Source organism: Trachurus trachurus (assembly GCF_905171665.1).
Source record: "Trachurus trachurus genome assembly, chromosome: 21".
NCBI lineage: Eukaryota > Metazoa > Chordata > Actinopteri > Carangiformes > Carangidae > Trachurus > Trachurus trachurus.
Window position 1 is genome coordinate 6,926,201 of NC_139899.1, and position 22,859 is coordinate 6,949,059.

A 22,859-nucleotide genomic window follows, 5' to 3' on the forward strand; every position below is an offset into this window, starting at 1 on the left:
CAGCACGAGGCAAAACAATACAGGCGTGACAATATGTTGTCATGGTGATGTCGTATTGTTTACCTGACCCACGTTTTACCGTCTTTCTCTCGTAGAGTAAAATGACATCCGGTTAGTTTGCCGACGGCCGTCTGCCTGAATGCACCTGAACGCAACACCAGTGCCTCCGTCCTTCCTCACACTACACAGTGGTGACAGTTTTAACAGGCCGAGCCGACAGCTCCGCTGAGTTTCTATGGTTACCTACGGTCACGCTGCCACTGAATGTAAAAAATGGCGATGCAACATGGCCGCCTCGGTTCGGTGCGTCGCCCACTTATGTATTTGTAACGACTTGTAACAACTAATTCTAAGGTACGAGAAAGCTTTCATTTGTATGCGGGTGTGATTCCACTTCAGTGAAATATGTATTTATGAAAGCATTTGATTTTTGCTAATAAAAAGCCAAATATGTTACATACTGGGGCTTTAAACATGTTGCATTGGGCGGATTTAATTATATGTTCTGATAAAGTAAAATAAAACAAAATAAAATGAACAACACAGCCTGTTTATCTATGTGATTACAAGATTACACAGACTGCTGCGTATTAATATAAACATGTAGTATCACTTAAGTGGACTTGTGTATAAAAAATGTTAATTAAAGCCTCTTTTGTCCCTTCATTGAGATGTAAATACTGAGCGTACCTACCGATGCCTAGAGTGGGTTAATAAAACCTACTCACAAACCTTTTATGACCAAGAATCTTTACCTCTGTACGTACTGTGTGCCACATGCAGCTCTACTGGGCTCCACTACGCTGCCGATGTAGTGCCTGACCTTTTCCGAGTGAAGACTCCCACTCAGCAGCTTAAACACCAAACTATATCAGCAAACAGCAATCCCAATTATGTTAGATAATTACATTAAGTGCTGTATTCTCCTTACAGCCAATGGTAAGATGAGTACAACAGAGAATGTGGGGAAGGGAAAGGCTATGGAAAAGGAAGCTATATTTTTTTTAAGGAAAAAGTTGTTGTGAAAAAGGGCATTCCCTCCATACTAGGGATAGTATAGTAGAAGACATGCCTGTTATTGAAAAATATAATAAGATGGAAAAAACAAAAACGAGTTGGAACCTAATCGCTCTTTGACATGGAGCAGAGAGGGCTTTGCCTCTGTGTTTCATTACAGCAAAGTTATTATCTTGCTTGTATCATGGCAACTTGTCTGCCATAAAAAAACTGTAACAATAATAAAGAAATCTAATCATACTGTTGCACAGATAGTGATGTGACGCTACAAGATCACACCACAATATCAGGATTTAACCAAAACAAGCCACAATGAAAAGAATCAATAGCCTCCTCTCAGCTGCAACCCTATACAGCAGGATTTATGCATCACGGTCACTGAGCTCCAGCGTTTTCTTTCCGCCTCTGGTGTCACAGGTCACTGTCGAGCTTCACCTATTGATTGTTGCGGTGCACACTTGGATGTGTTGTACATTATCAGGCCGTGACACACACTCATACATCCCCAGCTAATTGTTGATTACATCCTTTGTGATGCGGAGCCACAAAGAGGTTTCACTAAGAAAACACACATTTGTCTGTCACCTCAAAGACTGTAGATACACAATGGTACAGTATAATCATATAGGCATTCTTCTGGTGGGAAAGGTCTTTACACTGGAAATGGCTTTGTCATTTAAACTATGCTCATTGGCTCAAAAGAGGTAGTGGAAATACATGCAGCTGCCACATGCACACTAGCTCTGTAGTGTCTGAAACCTTTTGTAGGCGACACACATTAAACGGTCAATTCACATTCTCTCTACCTAAGAAATATCGTTATATGCTAATTTGCACAGCTAACATGCAGATAATGTATACCTAATGACTTAATTCAGACTAATTAGCACTACTGTAAATGCAGAGCACAGGGAAAGTTACAGGAATGTTTTCAGTGGTTGGTCATGGAATTACCTGATTGAGGAAGGGTTTTATAACTGTATATAAACTTTATATTGGACCACCTCTTGATCGTGTTGGAGGAAAAAGTCAAGGGGTCACTAAAAGCTGACCTACAGTGCATCAACTGACCAACTGACGGACACTGGGCCGTTATCCAAGCCACTTAAAAAAACACTGAACCCAAGGCTACATAGGCCTACACGCTAATGCATTTTAGTTGTTAGTTTTGCTACACTGACATGCAGCCCCACCCCCTAAAACAGACACCGCTAACCCCAGCTTGAAAACTTGACTGAAACAGCGATGCAGACAGCCTAACCTCCTGATCAGCTCTTACTGTACCAATAATTGCTATCTAGATTGTGGTCATATCTCTCAGGTCTATAGCTAACATTGCTAAAAATGTCATTTTTGTGTGATAATAACCAAACTCAAAAAGCCAATTGGCTTTTATCAGATACAAAAAAGCCTTTTTCTAAGTGTCACTGAGTAATTAAAGGGGAACTATCCGAGTCTGGTTGCTTTTCTGCTGTTTTGCTACCCCCCCCCCCCCCCCCCCCCCCCCCCTCCCTCCCTGGTCATGTGCATTTGCTTTCAATAAAGACAGCGAGAAGGCAATCCATGGAGCGGTGGATAACGTTACATACGTTTTATGATGTGTATATTTGTGTGGTCTAATCCATTGTAAACAAGAGATAATGGATAAGGGGGTGCTGCCGAGACAAGAGCTTGGACACCGGGTCGGAGGCACTGATCTTCCAAGGTTGGTTTTCGGCCAAGAGACACTACGTAAAAAGCAGAGACCCTCCATTTTCCCTTTAACAAGTTATTTATCCATCACAATTATTCCGAAGCTATTTAATTAAGACAAAAAAATCTTGCATAGTTCCTCTTTAAATCTAGTGCATTTTTTGTGAGTAGAAAGTTATGAGCACATGGGATTCTATAAAAGAGTGATACACTACTGCTAAAAGAAATGCATAGCCTATACAGTACCCTTAACTGTACCTATACTGTACCCTAACGGAATATATCTATATATACGTGTATATACATACATATACGTGTGTGTATACACACACACACACAACCCCCCAAAAATGAAATGGCCATCCAGATGATGTGTGATTCAGTCATTCAATTTTCTGCTTTGTTGAGCATGCCTCCTGGCAACAGTGTTACAGTAACTACCTGTGACAATTTGGCACAAGCCGAATTATTTACATTTCATTCCTCCTGACATTATTTAAACATTATATAACGGAAAGGTCACAGCTGTCACACCTTCTTCCACTCTCTGCTTAGCACTGCTCAGGATTTCAAATTAAAAACCATAATTAACTTGTTTTAACACTTGCTCAATGGGCCTTTTGGCCAAACGCCGTCTTCACTTCTGTGGCTTGTGTTTGCTATGATGAAATCTTCATCTGCTCAATGAGAACACTTGTCACTGTCATTGTAGTCGCGCTGGTTACATTAGACTTTGGAAAATTACATCAGTCCGTCACCCCTGGCAATTTTTTCATCATACCTTTAATTCCTTTGAAGTAATGCATCATCACTAATTAATTACTGGATCCAAGCCATTACAAGTATTTGCATATTGTTGATTATAATCTTTGGGCCTGAAACTTGTATGGCGCCATATACAATGTACAAACTGGATGAGGTTTACATTTCCTCCAGCCCAGCTCTACATTTGCATTGTGTCCTTTGTGCCCTCGACATCTGTGCCGCAAATGTGCATGCTACCTCTATTATTAGCATCCCTGTGGTCTGAGTATTTTATATCCACAGACAGCGTGTTTGTATATGTGTTCAGTGTGTGCTGCTGCTCTGTGAGCGTGTATGTGCGTATTTGTGTATATATCTGTGTGGGCGCTATAATGCAAATGTACCCACCAGCAGGACAGGCTCCTTCTGACATAATAAGTACTTCAGACTGTTGCTTGCAGGCATCCCTGCGCAGGAAACACTCGTTCTGGTAGTTCTGATTGTTGGAGCCACACACTGGGGCATAGTCATTGTTGCACTGCAGAGAGGAGAAAGAGAAAATGTGGAGATAACGGGTTAGAGAAATGAGAGAAGCCATATTCGGGTCAGAAATGCTGAATGGGTGTCATTGTCACGACTCCCACACATGAAGTCATATGCTGTTTGAGAGGTCGTGTTCAGGGTCAACTATGTTTCATTTATGCCTCTTAAGCAAACACGTGTGAAGAACTGATCGCTGTCACAGAGTTTTTCTATCCAATTTCTACACTCCCACGACAGTAACCTTTTCAAATGTAAATAGAAATATTGTTAACAATATATTCAACAATTGATGAATTATGCATAGTGTACATTGGAAATGGAACATCTAAATGAAAATGCAACATATTGAAACACACACACACACACAGGCTGTTTTAACCTTACAACCTATTAACAGTATGCCAATCAGATTGTGTCAGCTTCATTTTTCCCTTTTTCCAGCTGATTTAATTAGTGTTGAAAATAATTAATTAAAGAAGAAAAGAAAAAAAAACCTTTGAACTTATAATAAATGAATAAATAAATAGATTTCAGTCAATAAAATGACAGCAAGGAAATTATGAATAAGTTTGCCATGATCAGAGTCAGGTGTTTGAGTTCCTCACTACATTCTGAGCCTAATGGGGACTGTAACATACTCAATAATTAATTTAATTAAAGTGAAAGTATGCTGCAAAATATAAAGAATATTATTCAATTTGATATCGCTGTAAAGACATACTACAGTAGTTGTTCACCGACGTGTTATGTTTCAAAAAGGACCACACATGAGGCAGTTTGACAAGTTGGAGTTACCGTACTAACTTTTACATTTGTTTATCCAATACGGAATAGTTGAGTGCGTGCCACGTCAGCATTTTGTATTCAATTATGAACCAGAAATATAATTACAATCAGGTTATTTTTATTTTAAGTTCAAAGTATCTTTGTTGTCCCACGGAAACCGATTTGCAGCCAGGCTACACAGAAACACATTGCGCTAACACTCATTGAAAAAGAGGCTTGCTATTATTACTACTATTATAATTATCCTCATTATGGCATTACTGTATGACCAGAGTAAGAGTTCACTCATCTAAGTCCACAAATCAAGACTGCGCAAATAAGTGATCTCCAGACAACAATAAATTATCATCAGCCATTTATGGTAAATACTGAATAGCAATGGGAAGAAAAGAAAATGCATCTGCTCCTGACAGGCTGAGTAACAGTTGAAACTCTGAGAGGGTGGTCTTGTCTTGACCCTCCGGAGGGGAAGCAGCTTTTGTTTCTACCCGTCTGTTATGAGGTCTGTAAGCAGGGCTTGACTTTGACGAGGCTGTTTTTGTTGGCCAGAGTCAGATCACCATAACAAGCAAAACTGCAGAACATTAGAACTGATTCAATAAGACTTCTATAAAAGAGAGTCGTCATCTCAGAGGAGACACACAAAGACCTTGGAAAAAAACAAACAAACTCTGTCTCAGTCTGGTTTTAAAGTTGGTGGCGATCAGGTGCATAAAGGTGATTCCATAGTATATACACATATACATACATAGTCCTGATGAAGCAGAGCCTTTGAGTCTTGAACCCTTAATTATTAACACCCACTGATTCTTTTGCAGGAACAAAATAATTGGGACAAGACTTACAACCTGATTGCTCTTTTTAATTGCTCATATTCACACAGCATACATCTTCTGACAAATGACAAGCATCTGCTGTTGCTCACCTCAGTTGTTGCTCCACTGGAGCAGTAGGAGGTTAAGTGACTTGCTCAAGGGCACTGAGCAAAATAGCTGCTAAGGTATGAGAGAACATTACTCATTCATTTCCCCACATGGTTTGTTGGCTACTGAGCAACCTGAGAATTTTTCAGATGACTGATGGCACCACAGTGCCCGGCCTTAGTTTTTTTTTTTTTTCTTTTTTGGGGGCTGTGGAGGAGAGATATTCATTTGATTTGATATTGATTTGCCCCTGCTACACCGCAGGAATAACAAATGTGATTATTCAATTGAGAAAATTCTCCCTTCTATTCCCTGGGAGGGAGGAATGGCTTTCAGAGGTTTCAGAGAAACTGTTGGTCTGTAGTCACAGACCGTAACCTGATTAAATTTTAAAGTGCTGAAAAGTGGGCAATGTGTGAAAATGTGTTCCTGCTGGGTGTGACATCACAAGGACAAGGGGCTTGCTAGAGAGTCCCCGCAGGAAACCAGGCTAAGGAGCTCACGGCTCTTTGTCTCCACTTCTGTTCCCCTTTAAGTCTCTAATGGACCGGACTGGAATCAGTTCTCTCTGGGCCACATCAGCTGTCTGTGTTCTCACAGGCCACTGCATGGCTCTCACAAGAGGAGAGCGTCAACCTATGTTTATGGGCAAATGACAAACATGCAGTGGCAGTTAGACAACAGGAGACGCATGCACTCAGCCCCATGTGGCTTTAGTACAGTAGCCTTGTTGGACACGTCCGTCTATGAGCACAGTGTTAGCCTTTGACCTTTCCTCTGGTCCAGTGTCGCAGGTGCTCACACTGTGACAAAGACGCTGTGCTGAGCAGCAAGAGGATAAACCTTGAGGCAAATGTATGATTCATGCTATTGAGCTACATAAAGTCTGATTCAAATGAATATTATATAAATATATATATATATATATATGTTCATTTATACATTCAAAGGATTGAATAATTCTTAATAGGGCTGTGTAATATGCTAAATTAATAGAATTTTTTTTTTTGCTGCAGATATTATGATTAATATGAATGAGTTGGAATGGTCATTTTGCATTTCACTTTCAGTGATGATATACCTTTTGTTGGGTCTGGTACCAAACACCCATGTTCCCTCACATATGAAAGTAAAGAGGCTGCAACTCTCCAATTGTGTCATATTTTACCTTTATCACAAACAAACAAAAAGAAACAAAAACAGTTCCTGTGATTTAGATGTCGGCAAATCAAAATCATGAGAACAAGTGGAGTCCCGCACACTGAGGAACTTGCTTCAAAAGAATATTTGTCCAGACCGAAATGTTTCAATAAATATTCTTTTGAAGCAAGTTACTCAGTGTGCGGGACTCCACTTCTTCTCATGATCAGTCCGGACCTATGGATCCCAATCCAGTGCACCTGACAAAATAGATGTGTGGAGACGCTCCCTCACGGCAAATCAAAATCAAATTGACAGGACAATTGCAACAACTAGCATCTAGTTCAAGCCTGTACACTTCACTTCCCATGTGGACTCCAAAAAAGGAAATAAACCCTGATGGAATCAACCATCAGTTCTTTAAAATCTTATTTTGATAAATGAACTTACTAAACTTGAATAAGTTAAACTGTAAACTGAACATCTTCATCCAAATCCGGCACAAAGTGTGTCACGGAGAGAAGCTTTGCCCTCAGGCTTTATTTAAACACAGCGTAGGTGATCACAGTGAGCAGGAAGGACCCAAACCAACCAGCTGAGACTCAGACTGCGCCTGCTGTTGTTCAGCAAACCGAAAGAGGACAAACAAAAACCATGATTGAGAGCATGGAGAGAGACCTTTATGGAAAAAAGATCTCACTCCTAACACCAGTGTGATTTTCATGCATAAACTGCGTTAACAAATTCCGTGGGCTTAGTTAGTGCTGATGTTGTCTGATGCGCTCACATGGGCCTGGTGGCCAGGAGGAGAAGTACAAAAGTAACCACGCCATCGATTCAGGAGCCTGGGAGCATCACAACAATCAAGTGTGAACACTGCTTTTAAATAGCTGTTGGGGGGGAAAAGAAAGATGTCAGAATATACACAAAAGGAGGAGGAGGAGTATAGGAGGGAAAGAGAAAGTGCACACTGGCTCTTGATCAAAGGGATGGAGATGCAGGAAGGAAAGAGGCTGTCGCAAAGACGGGAGGCGAAAATGAGTGAAATTGGGCTAAGGGGGAGAAGAAGTCAGTGGAAATGGATGAGAGTGAGACAGCAGGAGACTGAGGGGTAATGAAAGTAAAGGGAAATACAGAAGTGGAGATGCAGACGGCCAGAGAGAGAGAGAGAAAGAGGGAGAGACGAAGCCCTGGCTCAACAAACTTGGCACGATAAAAAAGAATCGCAGCGCCTGAAGAAAACGAGGCACAGAGGGAAAAAAAAGAACATCATAAAATAAAAAAGAAAAAGAAAGAGGAGAAGAAATGGGGACACAGACAGAGAGCGGGAGAGGGATAGAAAATCCCCTCAAAGGAGAGTGGGAGAGAATGAAAAAATGGCAACCCCACAAAGGCGCTTGGAATAGCTTACCGCAGGGCCCGGGCTTTTTTGCCATCCTCTATCCTTCCCCTCTGTCTCCCACCCTCACTCTTACACACTCTCTCTCTCTCCCATCTGGCTGAGGCTGTTCTTAACCTGGGGACTCTCACTTTATGCCAGGCAGTGATGCAACTGAAGAGAAAGCTGCCCGGCAGAACCCTGCGGGTGTCTTTTAAGAGTGCCTGCTTTTCCGCAAAAAAAAAAAAAAAAAAACTCAACCCAACCCCATCTCTTGATCTTCCCCCAGTATTTGGCTTTCACCTCCTTTTTCAGAAGAGGAGAGCAGAGGAGAGGAGCGATGAGAGGATGGAGGGATTTTAAACCTTCCATCTCCCGAAGAGGTGGTGCAAGATAGGAGGATGCAGGTGTGTACAAATGACAGTCTAGTATAGAAATCCTGTGTCTTATGGGCTTGTTAAAGCACGTTGGAGTGCGAATGCAATGCTTTTAAATTTTAGGCGAGACGCTCCAGAAGTGGTACGGGATGGAAATAGATTGCCATTGCACATAAAATAAAGCAGCCAGAAAGACATGAAACATCGCACGTCTTCATCTTGACTGGATCTTTCAACTGATCTTCAAGCAGACTTGTTGGAAAAAAAAAAAACATTGACATTTATCTGCCAACTTCTTATTTATTCATCTGGGAACATGTTCTTGATGTGACAGCGGGGGGAAAGAATGAGCTGCGCTTACAGGTTTCAAATTTTCAAACTGACTCAAATTTCTTTGCACAGCACATGACCATAACGGAGACAAAGGTGTTCCTGTTATAGCCTTTGTCAGGGCAGCGCCGCTTTGATCCTTGAATTTCTTGATAACTGGCGGCGTGTGATGTCGGCAGTCTCGCAGAAAAAAATATAAGCTTTGTCAGCTGTTGCACTTTACTGTAAGTCGGCCCAGATGACTGTCAGCGAAATGAAAACAAGAAAAGACAAAAAGGTGCCAGAAATAATCCTGGGACGTTTTTTTTAAATGGTAAAGGCCCATTTAAAGGGAAAAAATAGGAGGAGAAGAAGGGAACGAAGTGGGCATGTTAATGAGAAAGGGGTGAATGAGACAGAAGGTGAGAAAAAAATGTGATCCTCCACAGTTCTCTGCAGACAGGGAAGATGGGGGCTATTGGCCAATGCCATATGGCACGGCCTTATGTGCCCGCTGGCTCAGGATTTACAGAAGTCGCAGACACTGCCCCGCACCTCTGCTGTGACAAAACCTGGACGGTCGCGTGGCGTCTCGACCGAGAACACAGCAACAGCAGAGGTGTGGACGCCGGTCCCGTCTGTGTGTGTGTGTGTGTGTGAGAGACTGGAGCAGGAAATGAAGAAGAGAATATTCATGCAGGTGAAGAACCTGAGTGCACTTGATCATACATTCCCTCAAATGTATTCATTCTCACTCTTTCTTCATCGTAGGTTCAAGCTGGTCTCTATTCTTCTTCCGTGCCGTTTCCTATCCACCTTCCCATCCTTATCTGTTATTGTCACTAGGAATTCAGTTTCCACAAACCTCCTGCAGGGGCTGCTGTGGGTCTGCCTACCCCCCAACTCTATTCATTCATCCAAGTTGCAAAAGCTAAGATGTGGGACTGCAGCCAGGACCTGTTGTCTCCCTACCTGCCTTGGATCGGCACATCACACACACACACACACACACACACACACACACACACACACACACACACACACACACACACACACATAAAGCAACAGACACATGCACTGTGAGAGCACTTTGTACAAAAAAAAATCTGCGCCTTACCAGGTCACAACACACAACAACCTAGCAAAACAAGCCTAACCATCATCATTCATTCTGTGCATCTATAGCAGCTCCCAGAGCCGACTCCACCGAGCGTCCAGCATAACTGCCGGCTGACAGGGGTGGACAAAAGACAGGTGGTGGTGGTGGGAGGAGGCAGAGGGAGTGGGGGGGGGGGGGGGGGGGGGGGTAGAGTGAAAAAGCAAGTATGAGGAGGAAGGTGTGAGGAAGAGAGAGGAGGTAAAGAACAGAGAGGAGCAGAGATGGAGGAAGGCCGGCTGTGTGAAAAGGAAGAGAGGAAGGGACACTGAAAGGTGAAAAAGTGAAAGCGATGGAGGTGGACACACGATCGGTAGCAGTGACTGGAATGAGGGACTGGAGGAGGATGTGTGGCGAGGGATGTGCTCGACGGAAAAGTGCACGAGAGGAAACTGTACGAGTGGGAGACAAAGGAGAGGAGAGATGTGAAGCGAAGGCGAGCGCACGCATCGGTGCGTGACCGTGCAGTGGAGGGAAGGGAAGGAGCGTGCCAATTTGAGAGGCAGAGATCTGCAAAATGTGGCAGGAGCAAGCACGACAAGATAAAAACATTAATACGCCAGAAAACAAATAACCTCCACGCAGAAGCACGGCATCTCCACCAATGCAAAACTCACCACCAGCACAAGCCAGAATTAGTCAGAGCTCAGGGTGAGGACTGGAGGAGATACAGAAGTTACTTTCAAAAAGTTTTATTATTTTAAATAGGGTTGCAAAATTCCGGGAATTTTCCAAGTTGGAAACTTTCCATGGGAATTAACGGGAATATATGGGAATTAACTGGAGTATATGGGAATAAACGGGAATAAATCAGAAATTTACAGTTGGGGAAAATATATTGTAGCATAATCTTGGCTAAAACAACCGGATTTCAGTATACTTATACACTTGAATATCTGTGCTATTCCTCAATCACATGCACACAGCACACTGCTTACTGCAGGGCTATTGAGGGCTATTTTATTTCCCCACATTCATGTTTTTGTTGTTCAGTAAAATAATTGATTGTTCATACAAGAATTAAAACTTGATAAAGTTCTACTCACAAATAAATCTGTTGAAATGTCATGTTTTTTTTTATTGTACTTTATTGCATGGATGTCTGCTTATGACAAAACAAAATATTTAGGCTACATTTATGTTTGGATACAATACAGTTTGTTAAAAGTACCCCCAATTTCCAGTTCATTCCCATCAATTCCCAATAATTCCTATAATTCCCATAAATTCCCATACTTTCCATGGAAAGTTTCCAATTTGGAATATTTCCAATATTCCCCAGCTTAACTTCCTAATTTTAAATAAGGATTCAAGTTGGGTGCAGTGAAACATGGTGTGCTTGGGAAGCTGATAAATGAGCAGCTCCCTGACAGCAGTGTTTTAATTTGAAGCAGTTTGATAACCAAGTGGAACTTCACTCACTTTGTCAGTCTCGTACCTTCATGCTTTACTGCCTTCGATTCTTTTTGACGACACTCTGGGTCGCTCTGGAATCTCTTTGCAATATACCGGTATTGATAAACAGTAAAAACAAGTACATTAAAGGTCCATACAGTCACATCCCTCTGTGACGATCCACTGTTAAAAACTCATTGGGTCTCATTCATGAAATGTTAGTAAATATGTGTGTAGATTTGCACATAAAAGCTCACTCTACTAAAACTCTACTCCGGATTCATGAACGGTGCGGGAAACTCAGATTTGATCGTAAACACGTGTGTAACTTCATGAATGCCAACCCATCGTAAACTAACAACACGCCCCCGGTGATCAGCAATTAGCATAGATCTCCATACATGAATAGCCATATAAGGAGATCCTGCCACCATATTAGGAGGTTGGTGCATCCTGCTCACCTGTGGCCATGACGCAAACGAGGAAAGAGGGAGAGAGAGAAAAAAGAGAGATCACGGATCGAAGTCATTTTGGGTGAAGTGGAGTCCAGAAAAAATATTTAATTCTCTTCTGTTAGTAGTGGTGTGACTGGAACAGGTCAAAGGTGTGGAGGGAAGAAACAGATTTAGTGAATTAAGTGGGCCTGCCTTGGTTGATTAAAGAACCGTTTAAGAAGTAAAGCCAGAATAGTTAGATATGAAACTTAAAAAAAAAAAAAAAAAAAAAAAAAACACAACTACAGAGCTACAGCAGCGACGGGAGGAGGAGGCTCTTCACAGCCTCAGCTGTAGAGGAGCATGGTTGTATCAGCACATGAAGTTATATGGGCAGGTTATATTGTTACAGAAGCACCAGCCGTCTGTCACAGCTCCATCCAAACCGGTGCCGACTGCGCTGCTGCGCAGGGTGAAGTGTGCGCCCACCGAGCGTGTACTGTAGCAACACAAAAAAGTTTTTTTCGGTTTTATATCAGATTTTTATCATCATTAGATGGAGCCTTGACGTGTTTGTGCGTGTCCGATCCCTAAAACGTCTCTCTCTCCAAATATTTCGAATTGTTTGTCATGTTTAAATTACGTGTTCCAAAGGCGTCGGCGTATTTTGAACATGAGAGAGAGTAATACGGATTAAAATTGTAATTTCCAACAGTGACAAGCAGTATTTATTTGCATTCCTACATTTACACAAGCGCTACACACAGTCCGGAGCAGGTGTAGATTTTGTGAGTAGCTACGAAAAAATCAGAACTACTAAAAGATTGATGAATGCGGAAATCCACGTAAATTTGCGCTGCTCAGGGTTTACACACAAATCCGTGCTGCTCACGTTTCATGAATGAGACCCATTGATCGGATTTTAACCAAAATATTACGATCATCACCGGGCAGAATCGAACAGCGAGAGAGGATAAAAAACTTTCCCGACTTGTTTTTAATGAAACCAGAAACACAAACAGCGTGGCCTGACAACAAAATACAGAGTGTGGTCGGGCATGTCCTCATCAATTAAAGGGCTAAAGAGAGGACATTTTAAAGATAGTGGTAGAGCAGGAGGATTGAATTGTTAAAAGAAAAGGAAACCTGTTCCACAACAACAGCTGGAAACGTTCAGTCGCCTCTGTTTTCTAACGAGGTGTGAGGAACGGACAGCAGCGATTGGTAGATACAGTATGCACAGCAGAACCCACTGATCTGCAGATTGACCGGACTATGATGATGTAACCCGCTGTCAGTCTTTTTTTTAAAAAAACAAATCAAAGAATCACAAAATCAATGCTGCACTTTGCTGGTAACCAGCGAGGAGAGGTCAGTACAGGGGAGATGTGCTCTCTCTTTTCACCATCGCACCAGTGAGGAGTCTCGCTGCCGCATTCATGAACCAGCTGCAGGGAAGAGCAGGACAGACCGACTCGGAGGGACCGGCAGCAGCCGAAGTGCGAACAGACGGCGACGGTTTTTATTTCTGCAGCTGATCTGAGGTGGAGGAAGCCAGAGGTGGCAACTGAGTTTGTTTGTTTATCCAGCTTTTCTAACGATGACACCGAGATACAGGTCACATACTGTACCTGTGCATGCAGCCAATGATTAGAAGAGAGCGTCAGTGCTCCAAGAATAAAATATCAACACTGACTGCGTTTCCATGGGGCTTATCCCGATTTCTGAAATCGGGAAATGGTGTTTACATGCTCAAACCCAAAAACGGGATACTTAAAAACCCCAATTGAAAACGCAGTCACTGATGACACTGGAATTCTCTAACACAGTAGCTAAGAGCTCAAGTAATCAAGATGTCTTAATGACTGTAGGTAGCGAGCAAGCATCAAAGACTACAGAGAGAGAGGAGAACATCTGACAGTGAGTGTGCCTTCTGCTGAAAGACACCCAACACTCATTTTGCATTTCTTCCAGATAGATTAAAATCTCTTTAGTGTTATTTTCCATCTCTTTGTGGTCATTTTGGATTCACTACCAACTTCTCATTGACGACAATGGGAGTGGTCTTTTCATACAAACATTCAGGTCAAAATCCAACTATGATACTAACATCTGCTACTTCACCATCTGACCGGAGATGGCCTATCAGATTTTAACCTCATCCCTGATTGGATCTCATCTTCATAAGTTCTCAAAATGGTTTGAAAGATGCAAAGAGTAAAGATTTAAAGTTGGTGTTACTTCCTCTTCTGTGGCTTGTATTTGTCTGCATGGTGAGAATTCACGCTGAATTAGACATTAGTTGTTGCAGCTTGTATCTGTGGATGTGCTGACAGCTACCAGCAGATAATTTTTATTAGTAAAACTCATGAGGAGCATGTTTTTATTTGATTTCTTAGCATGTTTGTAGATATTCATCAGTAAAAGTGTGATTTTTGCTTAATGAGTGAAGTGTTAATGGATACTAGATAATGGTGTATTTTTTGACGAGCCGGCAGGAGATGGCAACCAAGTAGGTGTTTGCAATAAGCTTCCTAAGCTCCTTGTGGGAGATGCTTTCCCCTCAGCTGGGAGTCCCTGCAGACTGACGGTCCCCTCGGTGTGGCCTCAGTCTACCTCCTGAGTCTGATGTCACGTTTCTGGCCCTTAAATACCTTCAAAGGGAAGAACCTGTCGGGTACAACTTCACCATGTGCCACAACTGCTTGAGGCAATGTTTGTCACTCCAGAGGAGAGGATTGCAGCGAGTTCCCTGGGCTCCTTATAAACTGTAGTTATAGTGAAACCTTATTTCAGATGAGGTGATTAACTACCTTCTTCCTATAAGTTATCCACGTCGGAGCAACCAATGATCTAGCTGCCTTTTAATCACAGGATACATTTTACCCTCGCTATCATGGCAACATACAGTATATCTCCACTACCTCTATTGGTTTGTGTGCTGTGCATTCTGTGCCTATTGTATGTTGTGTCTTTTCCTACACTGCTTTTCCACTGTTTGCAGGGTTAAAGGAAGTTCAGTCAACAATGATCGTGGTCAATTCAACAGCATACTTGAAGTTTATAGTCTGTTTATTTAACAGAGAAATAATACAGATACAGACTGATCCATAGGAAGACTCCTATGGTGTCTCCTGAAATAGCGCCGCTAAACCAGCAGCAAACCTTAAAGGTTCAATGTGTACTAATTGGCAAGGTTTATTGGCAAAATCTGAATATACTAGCCATTAATATATATATGTATAAGTGTATAATCGCTATAAAATAAAATTTGTTTGGTTTTCGTAGCCTTATAATTATTCTTTTATAGCAAGGGTCGACAGCCCGTATGGAAAATGTGTGAAATTTCTGTATATGATGCGTGTGTGTGATCTTCTGTCTGGTGCTGCTGTGGTAAAAATGTAATTTCCTACAAAGGATTAATAAAGTATCTTTAACTTAACTTAAATCCAGAGCGCATTTCGTGAGTTTTGCGTACATAAATAAACCAACGACGGAGAAGGCGGAAGGAAAGAAGGAGTAGGAAACAGCAGACATATTGTAAAATAATTTAGATCTTCACCTCATCACTCCATGCTCCTGAAATACTCCCAGTGGTCCCAGTGAGCGCTAGAATCTGAACTACTCTTTGCTTTTTAAATAGTGCAGACATTTTTTTTATATATTAAAGCTACAGATAATGCTTACCATTAAGTTGGCCTTCATTACAACCAATGAAGCAATGTTGGTTATATATATTTTATCCTTTGAGACCAGACCAACTATACCTGCACCTTGTGGGGAATCTGCATCAAAGCAGTCCAAGTAAGCATGTGCTCTACTTATTCTGTTCCTGAGCTGTGTGCTAATTACGGGGAAACTCAACAGCTAAGGCAGGACCCAACTTCCGTGGCTAATTTTCAGCGCAGCGATACATAAAGATGAGTGGCTAATCCCCTGGAGCCCTGTTAGAGGTTTCAGTCTGTGATCATTAGACATAAAGTCTTACAGTACATAAAGATCATTGATATTCATGGGTGGAGTCTAAAGGCACAGCTGGGATGAAAAGAGCATCCAGTTCAGTGACCATGGGTAACGCCAGATACCTGCAGCGGACAGATCTGGTGGAAAAACCCAGGTTGTGGTTGTGAGCATCCCCCTCAACAACAACAACAACAACCACCTCCATTCTACAGGGTTAATTAAAAATCTGAAATATCAAAAAAGAACAAACACCACGACTCAGCTGTTCATATGTTCACCCTATGGAATAGCACGTCAACCGTTTGCAGCTCCACAAACAGCAAAGGCCACTGAAGTGCTCATAAGAGACTCTGTGTCTCTTTGTTGACAGCCAATTATAGAGAACCAGCATGTTCTAAACTGTAGACAAGGCAGCAAAGCAGTAAGCCAAAGTCCTGAAAAAGATCCTGTACATTAATATATAACCATCCACGTATGTGCTTTGTGTTTTACCGCAATGAAAAATGCAAGAACTCAGGCTGTGTGACTTCAAACACAGGGGACTGAACACTTCCCCTGCAACTTCGCATCACATTTAGAAAGCAGCTGCGCTCGTATCAACAGAGACCATATCACAAGCTAATGATATGACTGGCTTAGTTGGGCAAATTTAGAGTGCTGCTATGCTAGCGCAGCAAGGGATCGCTGTGCATGCAGGAAATCTGGCAGATGCTATTCCCTGAGACGGCCTTAACTAAAATGGACTCACTGTGGCAGCTTTTCTGTCAGCGACTCCGGGTCCCAGAACTGTGTATGGGTATGGACTTAGGGGCAAGGCACATGTCTCCACTTCCAGTGCCTATAACACCAGACCCTCATGCTTGTAAACCTGTGGAAAGTTCACACTGACTTAAAATCTCCACCTAAAGCAATGCAGCCACCCCACCTGCTGACTCTAAACAAAGAATAAATTCACCATCCTTATGAAAACACTGCAGGGAGCAGAGTGTGCTGATGCTAAACCTAAAAACAGGCCTGCTTCGCTATAGTCACACGGGGTCACACTCGCAGCTGGTGGCCACTTCATATTAATGGGGAGCAGCAGGTAAACTGCAAGATGCACTTACCACATTACAGAAAGCTCCTATTTTAAGTAAGCATTTAACCTGATCTGTAGGCCTATTACAGAGGCAATTCCAAACTAACTTTAGGAAACTTTATATTGAATACTTGATCCTCATCAGTTATCAACTTTTTTTTGCCTGTTACCTAGCAACTGACAGTAGGCTACTTAAAAAAAAAATCTCATCTGCCTGATTGAAATTTTCGAACTGATTCGAGTCCTCATTGAAATTTACAAAAAAGGATACAAATGAAGGCAGGTACACAACTTCAAGACGAATGAATAAGTGTTGGCAACATCTGCTGAAGAAAATCCACAAGAACAGATAACAAAAAAAAAAAAATCAGGCATAGTGAGAAGAGCTCAACAGTTATTCTAAATTTAGCACTTCATAAGCTTTTAAAGGTCAGGATAGTGTTTTAATACTGAGTTACAATTAATCTGAAATAGCTTTATTTCCAATAATGTGGTCCACGTTGGTAACACCATTGTGAAAACACAAGTATAATAATAAATAAAAAAAAACAGAATTATAAATGTTTAAAGGTTATAGCTACAACTTTTTCATCAAAAGGATTAATTTTTTTTTTATAATAATACAACCACAGAATGTCTAGAGGGGTGCAGAATAAAATTATTAATTTGACTGAATGTTTTAAAAATAGTATATAAATAATTGTTTAATCAATTTTGGCGGGTCTGAAATATGTAAATATTTACATCTGGTTACGTTGGCAACGTCAGCATGGAATGATCTCTGTGGCAACAGCATTAGAACTTTAGCTACTGCTGTAACTGGCAACCAGTAAAACGGAAGGTTGGAGCGAGAGCAGGCAGTGTGAGTTCTACACCTACTGGCCAGGAGGAAATAAAATTGTAGCTATCACCTTTAATTCTTGTCTTAATGGCTTTTCACTTACTGGCTCTTTTGTATTGTCTCTACAAAAAACAAACAACAACAAAACATCTTGTGTTGTAGTTTTAGTGATATGACTTTTATTTCTGTTGTCATTGCCATTGTGTAGATTCTAATGATGCTAATTTAATTTCTAATGAATTTAACTACACCACTACACCAAATATTCATATTTATTTGATGGCTGATATTACTAATGAATGATGATTTAGACTCAGCTTTAAAACCTCCTGCTCAGTACAAATATTGGTCACAACACTGTGATCAAGTTCAGGGTATCCTGATCAATCACAGCTGTGGTTCATTTAAATTCATGTTACAGTAGCCTATAATCCAGTATTGGTCAGGTTGTAGTTTCATAGTTACCTCCACTCCCACTAACTTGTTTGTTACAAAACGTCTACTGGAGCATGCACACACATACGGAGAAGATAGAACAAGTCATCAGTGTATGAGCCTGCACAGCAGTGTGAGCCACTGATGCTAACCCAGCTAATGATAGCTCCAGGGATACTGCTGAGCTCAAACATAAATGTTAATGCTTTCTATTAACCATCCCATGATCATGTCATCTCCCAAGCTTTTCCTACATCTCCAGTTGCTCAAAGGCAACGAAGAACAAGTCCATAGTCCTGCACTGTGAGCAGTCTAACAAGACAAACTCAACAACTTTTACTCCAAAGAGAACGATCAGAGTCAGTGGCTCAGAACTGCTGAGAGGGGAAATCATTCAGTGAAAGGACACTCTTGGGAACCTTCCTGTGCAAGTACCACTTCATGACAGGGTGACTGCCTTGAGGTTTTTATGCCCACGCCAAACAGTCAAATTACACTTTACATCCATGTCTGCCCAGACACATAAATGAATTGAAGACGTTTGACAAAATACAGTACAAACAAGGGCAATTTGTGGTTTTTGAGTAGTTTGCTGTAGGGACATGCAAACAAAGAGTGCAAGGAGGGAACGAAGCTCAAGGGGCTTGGGCTTCGTTCCCTCCTTGCACTGTTTTTTAACTTATGCTAAATAAATTCACTTCATTTCACAAATAAAGCTAAATATGTAGCAGATTTTATATTGGCGAATAAACTTGATCAACAGTAGGAAAAAAAATCAAACAAAAAGCTACATCTTCAGATTGTTGGGAGGTGTTCCTCCTCTGAGTCGAGGGTCTAAAGATAGAGGATGCTGTTCGCTGCACAGATTGTGACATCTCAAGAGAAAACTTCAATCTGTGATATAGGAATGTATAAATATTTATAACGTAACTGATTTGACTTGACTTTATGAAGCTTTGTTGCTCTTGCTCTGTTGCATGTCTGCTGTATTAGTGTGTAGGTTCACTGTGAGAAATTAAAAACAGAGTTCAAATTCCTGGTATAGTGTTCACATGCTTGGCCAATAAAACTGCTGCTGACGGAGCACAGCCATGACAGGAGACAATACGTCATATATGGAAGATACAAATTCTAAACATGGATGTTTTACAATCATCAAGCCCTGCGAAAGAAGTGAGATGCGCGTCAAATGTGAGAAAATTGGTCACAGTGTCTTTGTGTTCCTGAGTTAACTAAGACTAACTAAGTCACAGCGTAAACTGACCTTTGACCTTTTGGATTTAAAATGCCTCACTTCATTCATTATTTTATCCTAATTTGACTTTTGTGTGAAATTGTATCATAATTCATGTGAATTCTTGCGGAAGCGGCCAAAACGTGCGTGTGATCATTGACCCTTGACAAGTCCAAGTCCAGTCAGTTCATCCTTGAGTCTAAGTGAATGACATTCTCACTGGGCATTCTTGCCAGATTGTATTCACAAGAGTGGGACAGACATGAGGATGCAGTGACATTCATCTATAACCTTGGACCAAAAAAAAAAAACACAAAGCAGCTCAATCTCTGAATCGAGGAGAACATTTGAGCCAAATTTGAAGTTATTCCTTCAAGATGGTTTCAGAGAAACCACGTTCACAAGAATGGGTGGGAGGCCTCCATTCGCCGCTCTCGTCGGCTCCGGGACATAAAACCAGGGGTTTGAAATGCTTCACTACGCCGCTATCCCTTCATCAGCATTTGTGGCATAGAGAATGAATTTCAATGACAACTTTGACATTTTCTGGGGCACAGAAAACTGTTTCAAGAGGATGAAATCCAGTGATCCCAGCTGGGTACTAAGGTGCTAAGCAAGAATTTATTACATGGCCTTCAAATCCTCCCTTTGAAACGTCTGAGTCTATCCAGTCCCTGTGTGGGGAGAGACGCAGTGTCATGCGGGGCTCAGAGCAAATCTGACATTGTTTGTGCATCAAAAGGAGTTCACCTAAAGAAGCAGAGAAAAACCCCATGCCCTCCTCTCTCACATGTTGCAAACCTTTTCTGACTCTCTCGGAGATTATTAAAGACATAAATTAAGTCCGAACCTCTCTCATGCTCCTGCAGTCTCCTCCACAAACCTCTCAGCTCAGACCTAGGCTAACTGCTATTTTGTTCCAAATGCAAACGGTCAAAAATGACACGTTTTCATATTCAGTGGAAAAGCCCTTTACCACCACCATCACTACTGTGTGAATCGTATCATTGAGATGGGAAAGGGAGTGGGGAAAACGTCAATGGTGGATGGATGAGTCAACAAAATGGACTTCATAGGCTGCTAGTTGTCATTTCCTGCCAGCCGAGACATGCAGTGCATTCTTTTAACCACTATAATCGCCTGTGTGGTTGTTATTGTTACCACGGTGATGATAATGGAGTTCATTGTTACCTAAACCAAACTGAATCTTAACCATGGTATTGTGAGGGAGAAGATATTTTGTTGCTTATTTTGTTTTCTTTCCCTCCAACAATGCAGAGAGAGGCTCATTAAATTCAATATGTGCTGGTGGTGGTTGGTTGACAGATTCACACTATTGCACCGGTTTACTGTACTACTGCACGCACGCACGCACGCACGCACGCACACACATACACACATGCACACACATACACACACACACATGCATGTGCATTGTGCACAAAAGTAGAGACGTACAAACACAGACACATCCATCATCCACAGAGACCTGACTGATAGCCTGATCCATTTCCTGTATCCATTAGAGGCGGCCCTAGATTATGCAATTCATCCCAAGGCTATCATCCACCTCTATCAATAATAAACATCTCCACGAAACTAGGGCTAGCCTCAGAGGATGGAGACGGCACCGCCCAGCACGTTCTACTTCTGATGAAACCCTCTGCCTGCTCGGCCCATACAGAGCATCGCATTTGCTTTCCACACGACTTGTCTTGAGTTGCCGAGACCCCCAGGCACAATCTTTACTTATGCCTTCGCGCACTTATCAAAGCCGCAGCTTTATCAGCTCTGACAGAGACGTCTCAGTGCTTATGGTGGTGGCTGAGAGCACCTGTGGCTCATGACAAGAGACAGACGCTCTCCACCAAGATTCCTCTGCGTCTCTGATGTGGCCTCTTTCTTTCCATCATCTAGCCGTGTCGTCATGTGATTGATAGCCGGTGCAGTGAGCCTGTGATATGACCTGGGGTGGGGTGGTAAGAGAAACTCAGAAACAGGAGGGGGGGGTGGGGGGGGGCAGTGCATCTTTGCACACACAAAATTTTGTGTCGGATGTTAATGAATATGTATTCTGTTTGAGCTGTACATAAGAGACGACTGTCAGAGGTTAATCCCTCATGTCGCTTACTGAGACTCGGAGGTTTGCTGCTGTAGTCCAATCACATTACTGCTAAACACTGCGCTGCTTTTCTTCTGCTCTGGTGGCTGTGTGACAATTTCTATTCATCTATCTCTATCTGCACATCTTCATTTAGATTATGTTAACTAAGAATGCACAGTGTGCATCCTGTGTTTACACGCGCTCTCCACAAACCCACATTGTCACATTGCCGAATCAATTTTTTCAATAATCGCGTCTTGCAATAAAGAACACAGCATTCCATTTTACTCCTCTCGTTGACGACATTACAGATACATTACAGCTTTTACGATTTGTGTTCAGTGTTGCTCAAGGGCACTTATAAAAAAGTCCTATTAAAGTATATAACTTGCTTTAAAATTGCTTCCCTCCACTTTTTAATCCTACACAGCATTAAAGATTCTGTTAGCAGTCCCCCCTGCCACTAGAACTAGATGTTGCATTACAAATATCTGACCGTTTGGTCACAGCCCGCACTATAAAAACAAATTCCTATTTTTTACAGAACATAACTATTTTTTTTATGGTACATTTCAGTTTGTTAAAACAAATTGTGTTTAAAAGCCTGTAAATTACAGATATCTGTGAATAGTATCTTTCTGCTTTCTTCAATTACACATAATGTCATGTAGAATTGCAGTTATTATCTGTGATTAAATATTTAGCTTGTTAGTTTGTGTAAATTTATTGTATTCACACGTCATTTTAATTGGCATATTATACTGTAATTTTAGATGTTTTCTTGGCAGCCATTTTCGGTATATTACAAAGCATGGAGCACCAGGAGACAACTCAACACTTACATCTATGTACACATACTGTACAACCCTATTCTATCTATTCTCTTTACTTTACAATTGTTTAAAATCTAAAAACCTTTAGCAATGTTATTCCTGACAATTGTAGTTATTTCAAGGGCAGATTCCCTTGACTCAAGCATAGAGTTTTAGTATCTTGACAATAGCAAAGACAACATCAGGGCCGTTTAGAGACAAGACACAGTGTAGTCAAGTAGCTGGAAGCAAAGATGATTAAATGTCAGAGAGATTACAACCGAATTCTCCTCATTATCGTTTCATATCAACATGTGACACACATTGGTTGGACAAGGGGTCACAAAGCCAGAACTGGATAACACATATTTATATCAGCACAGTTTATTATGTGTCACTGTGTTAGTGTGAAAGAGGTATTTGTCAGATTAATGAACTCATGCAGGGGAACTGGCTCTCCTTTATTTGGGAAACAGTGACAACCACAAACCCTAATGA

The 22,859-nt window shown here is 41.6% G+C and overlaps 1 protein-coding gene across 1 annotated transcript in view; it reads right to left on the bottom strand.

The window, feature by feature from the left end:
* The window catches only part of tmeff2a (transmembrane protein with EGF-like and two follistatin-like domains 2a), a 131,370-nt gene that overhangs the window by 81,689 nt on the left and 26,822 nt on the right, over nt 1-22,859 (bottom strand). The window contains exon 3 of the mRNA XM_083996570.1: nt 3,862-3,991. Coding sequence (XP_083852696.1) covers nt 3,862-3,991 — 130 coding nt within the window. The remainder of the gene's footprint in view (nt 1-3,861; nt 3,992-22,859) is intronic.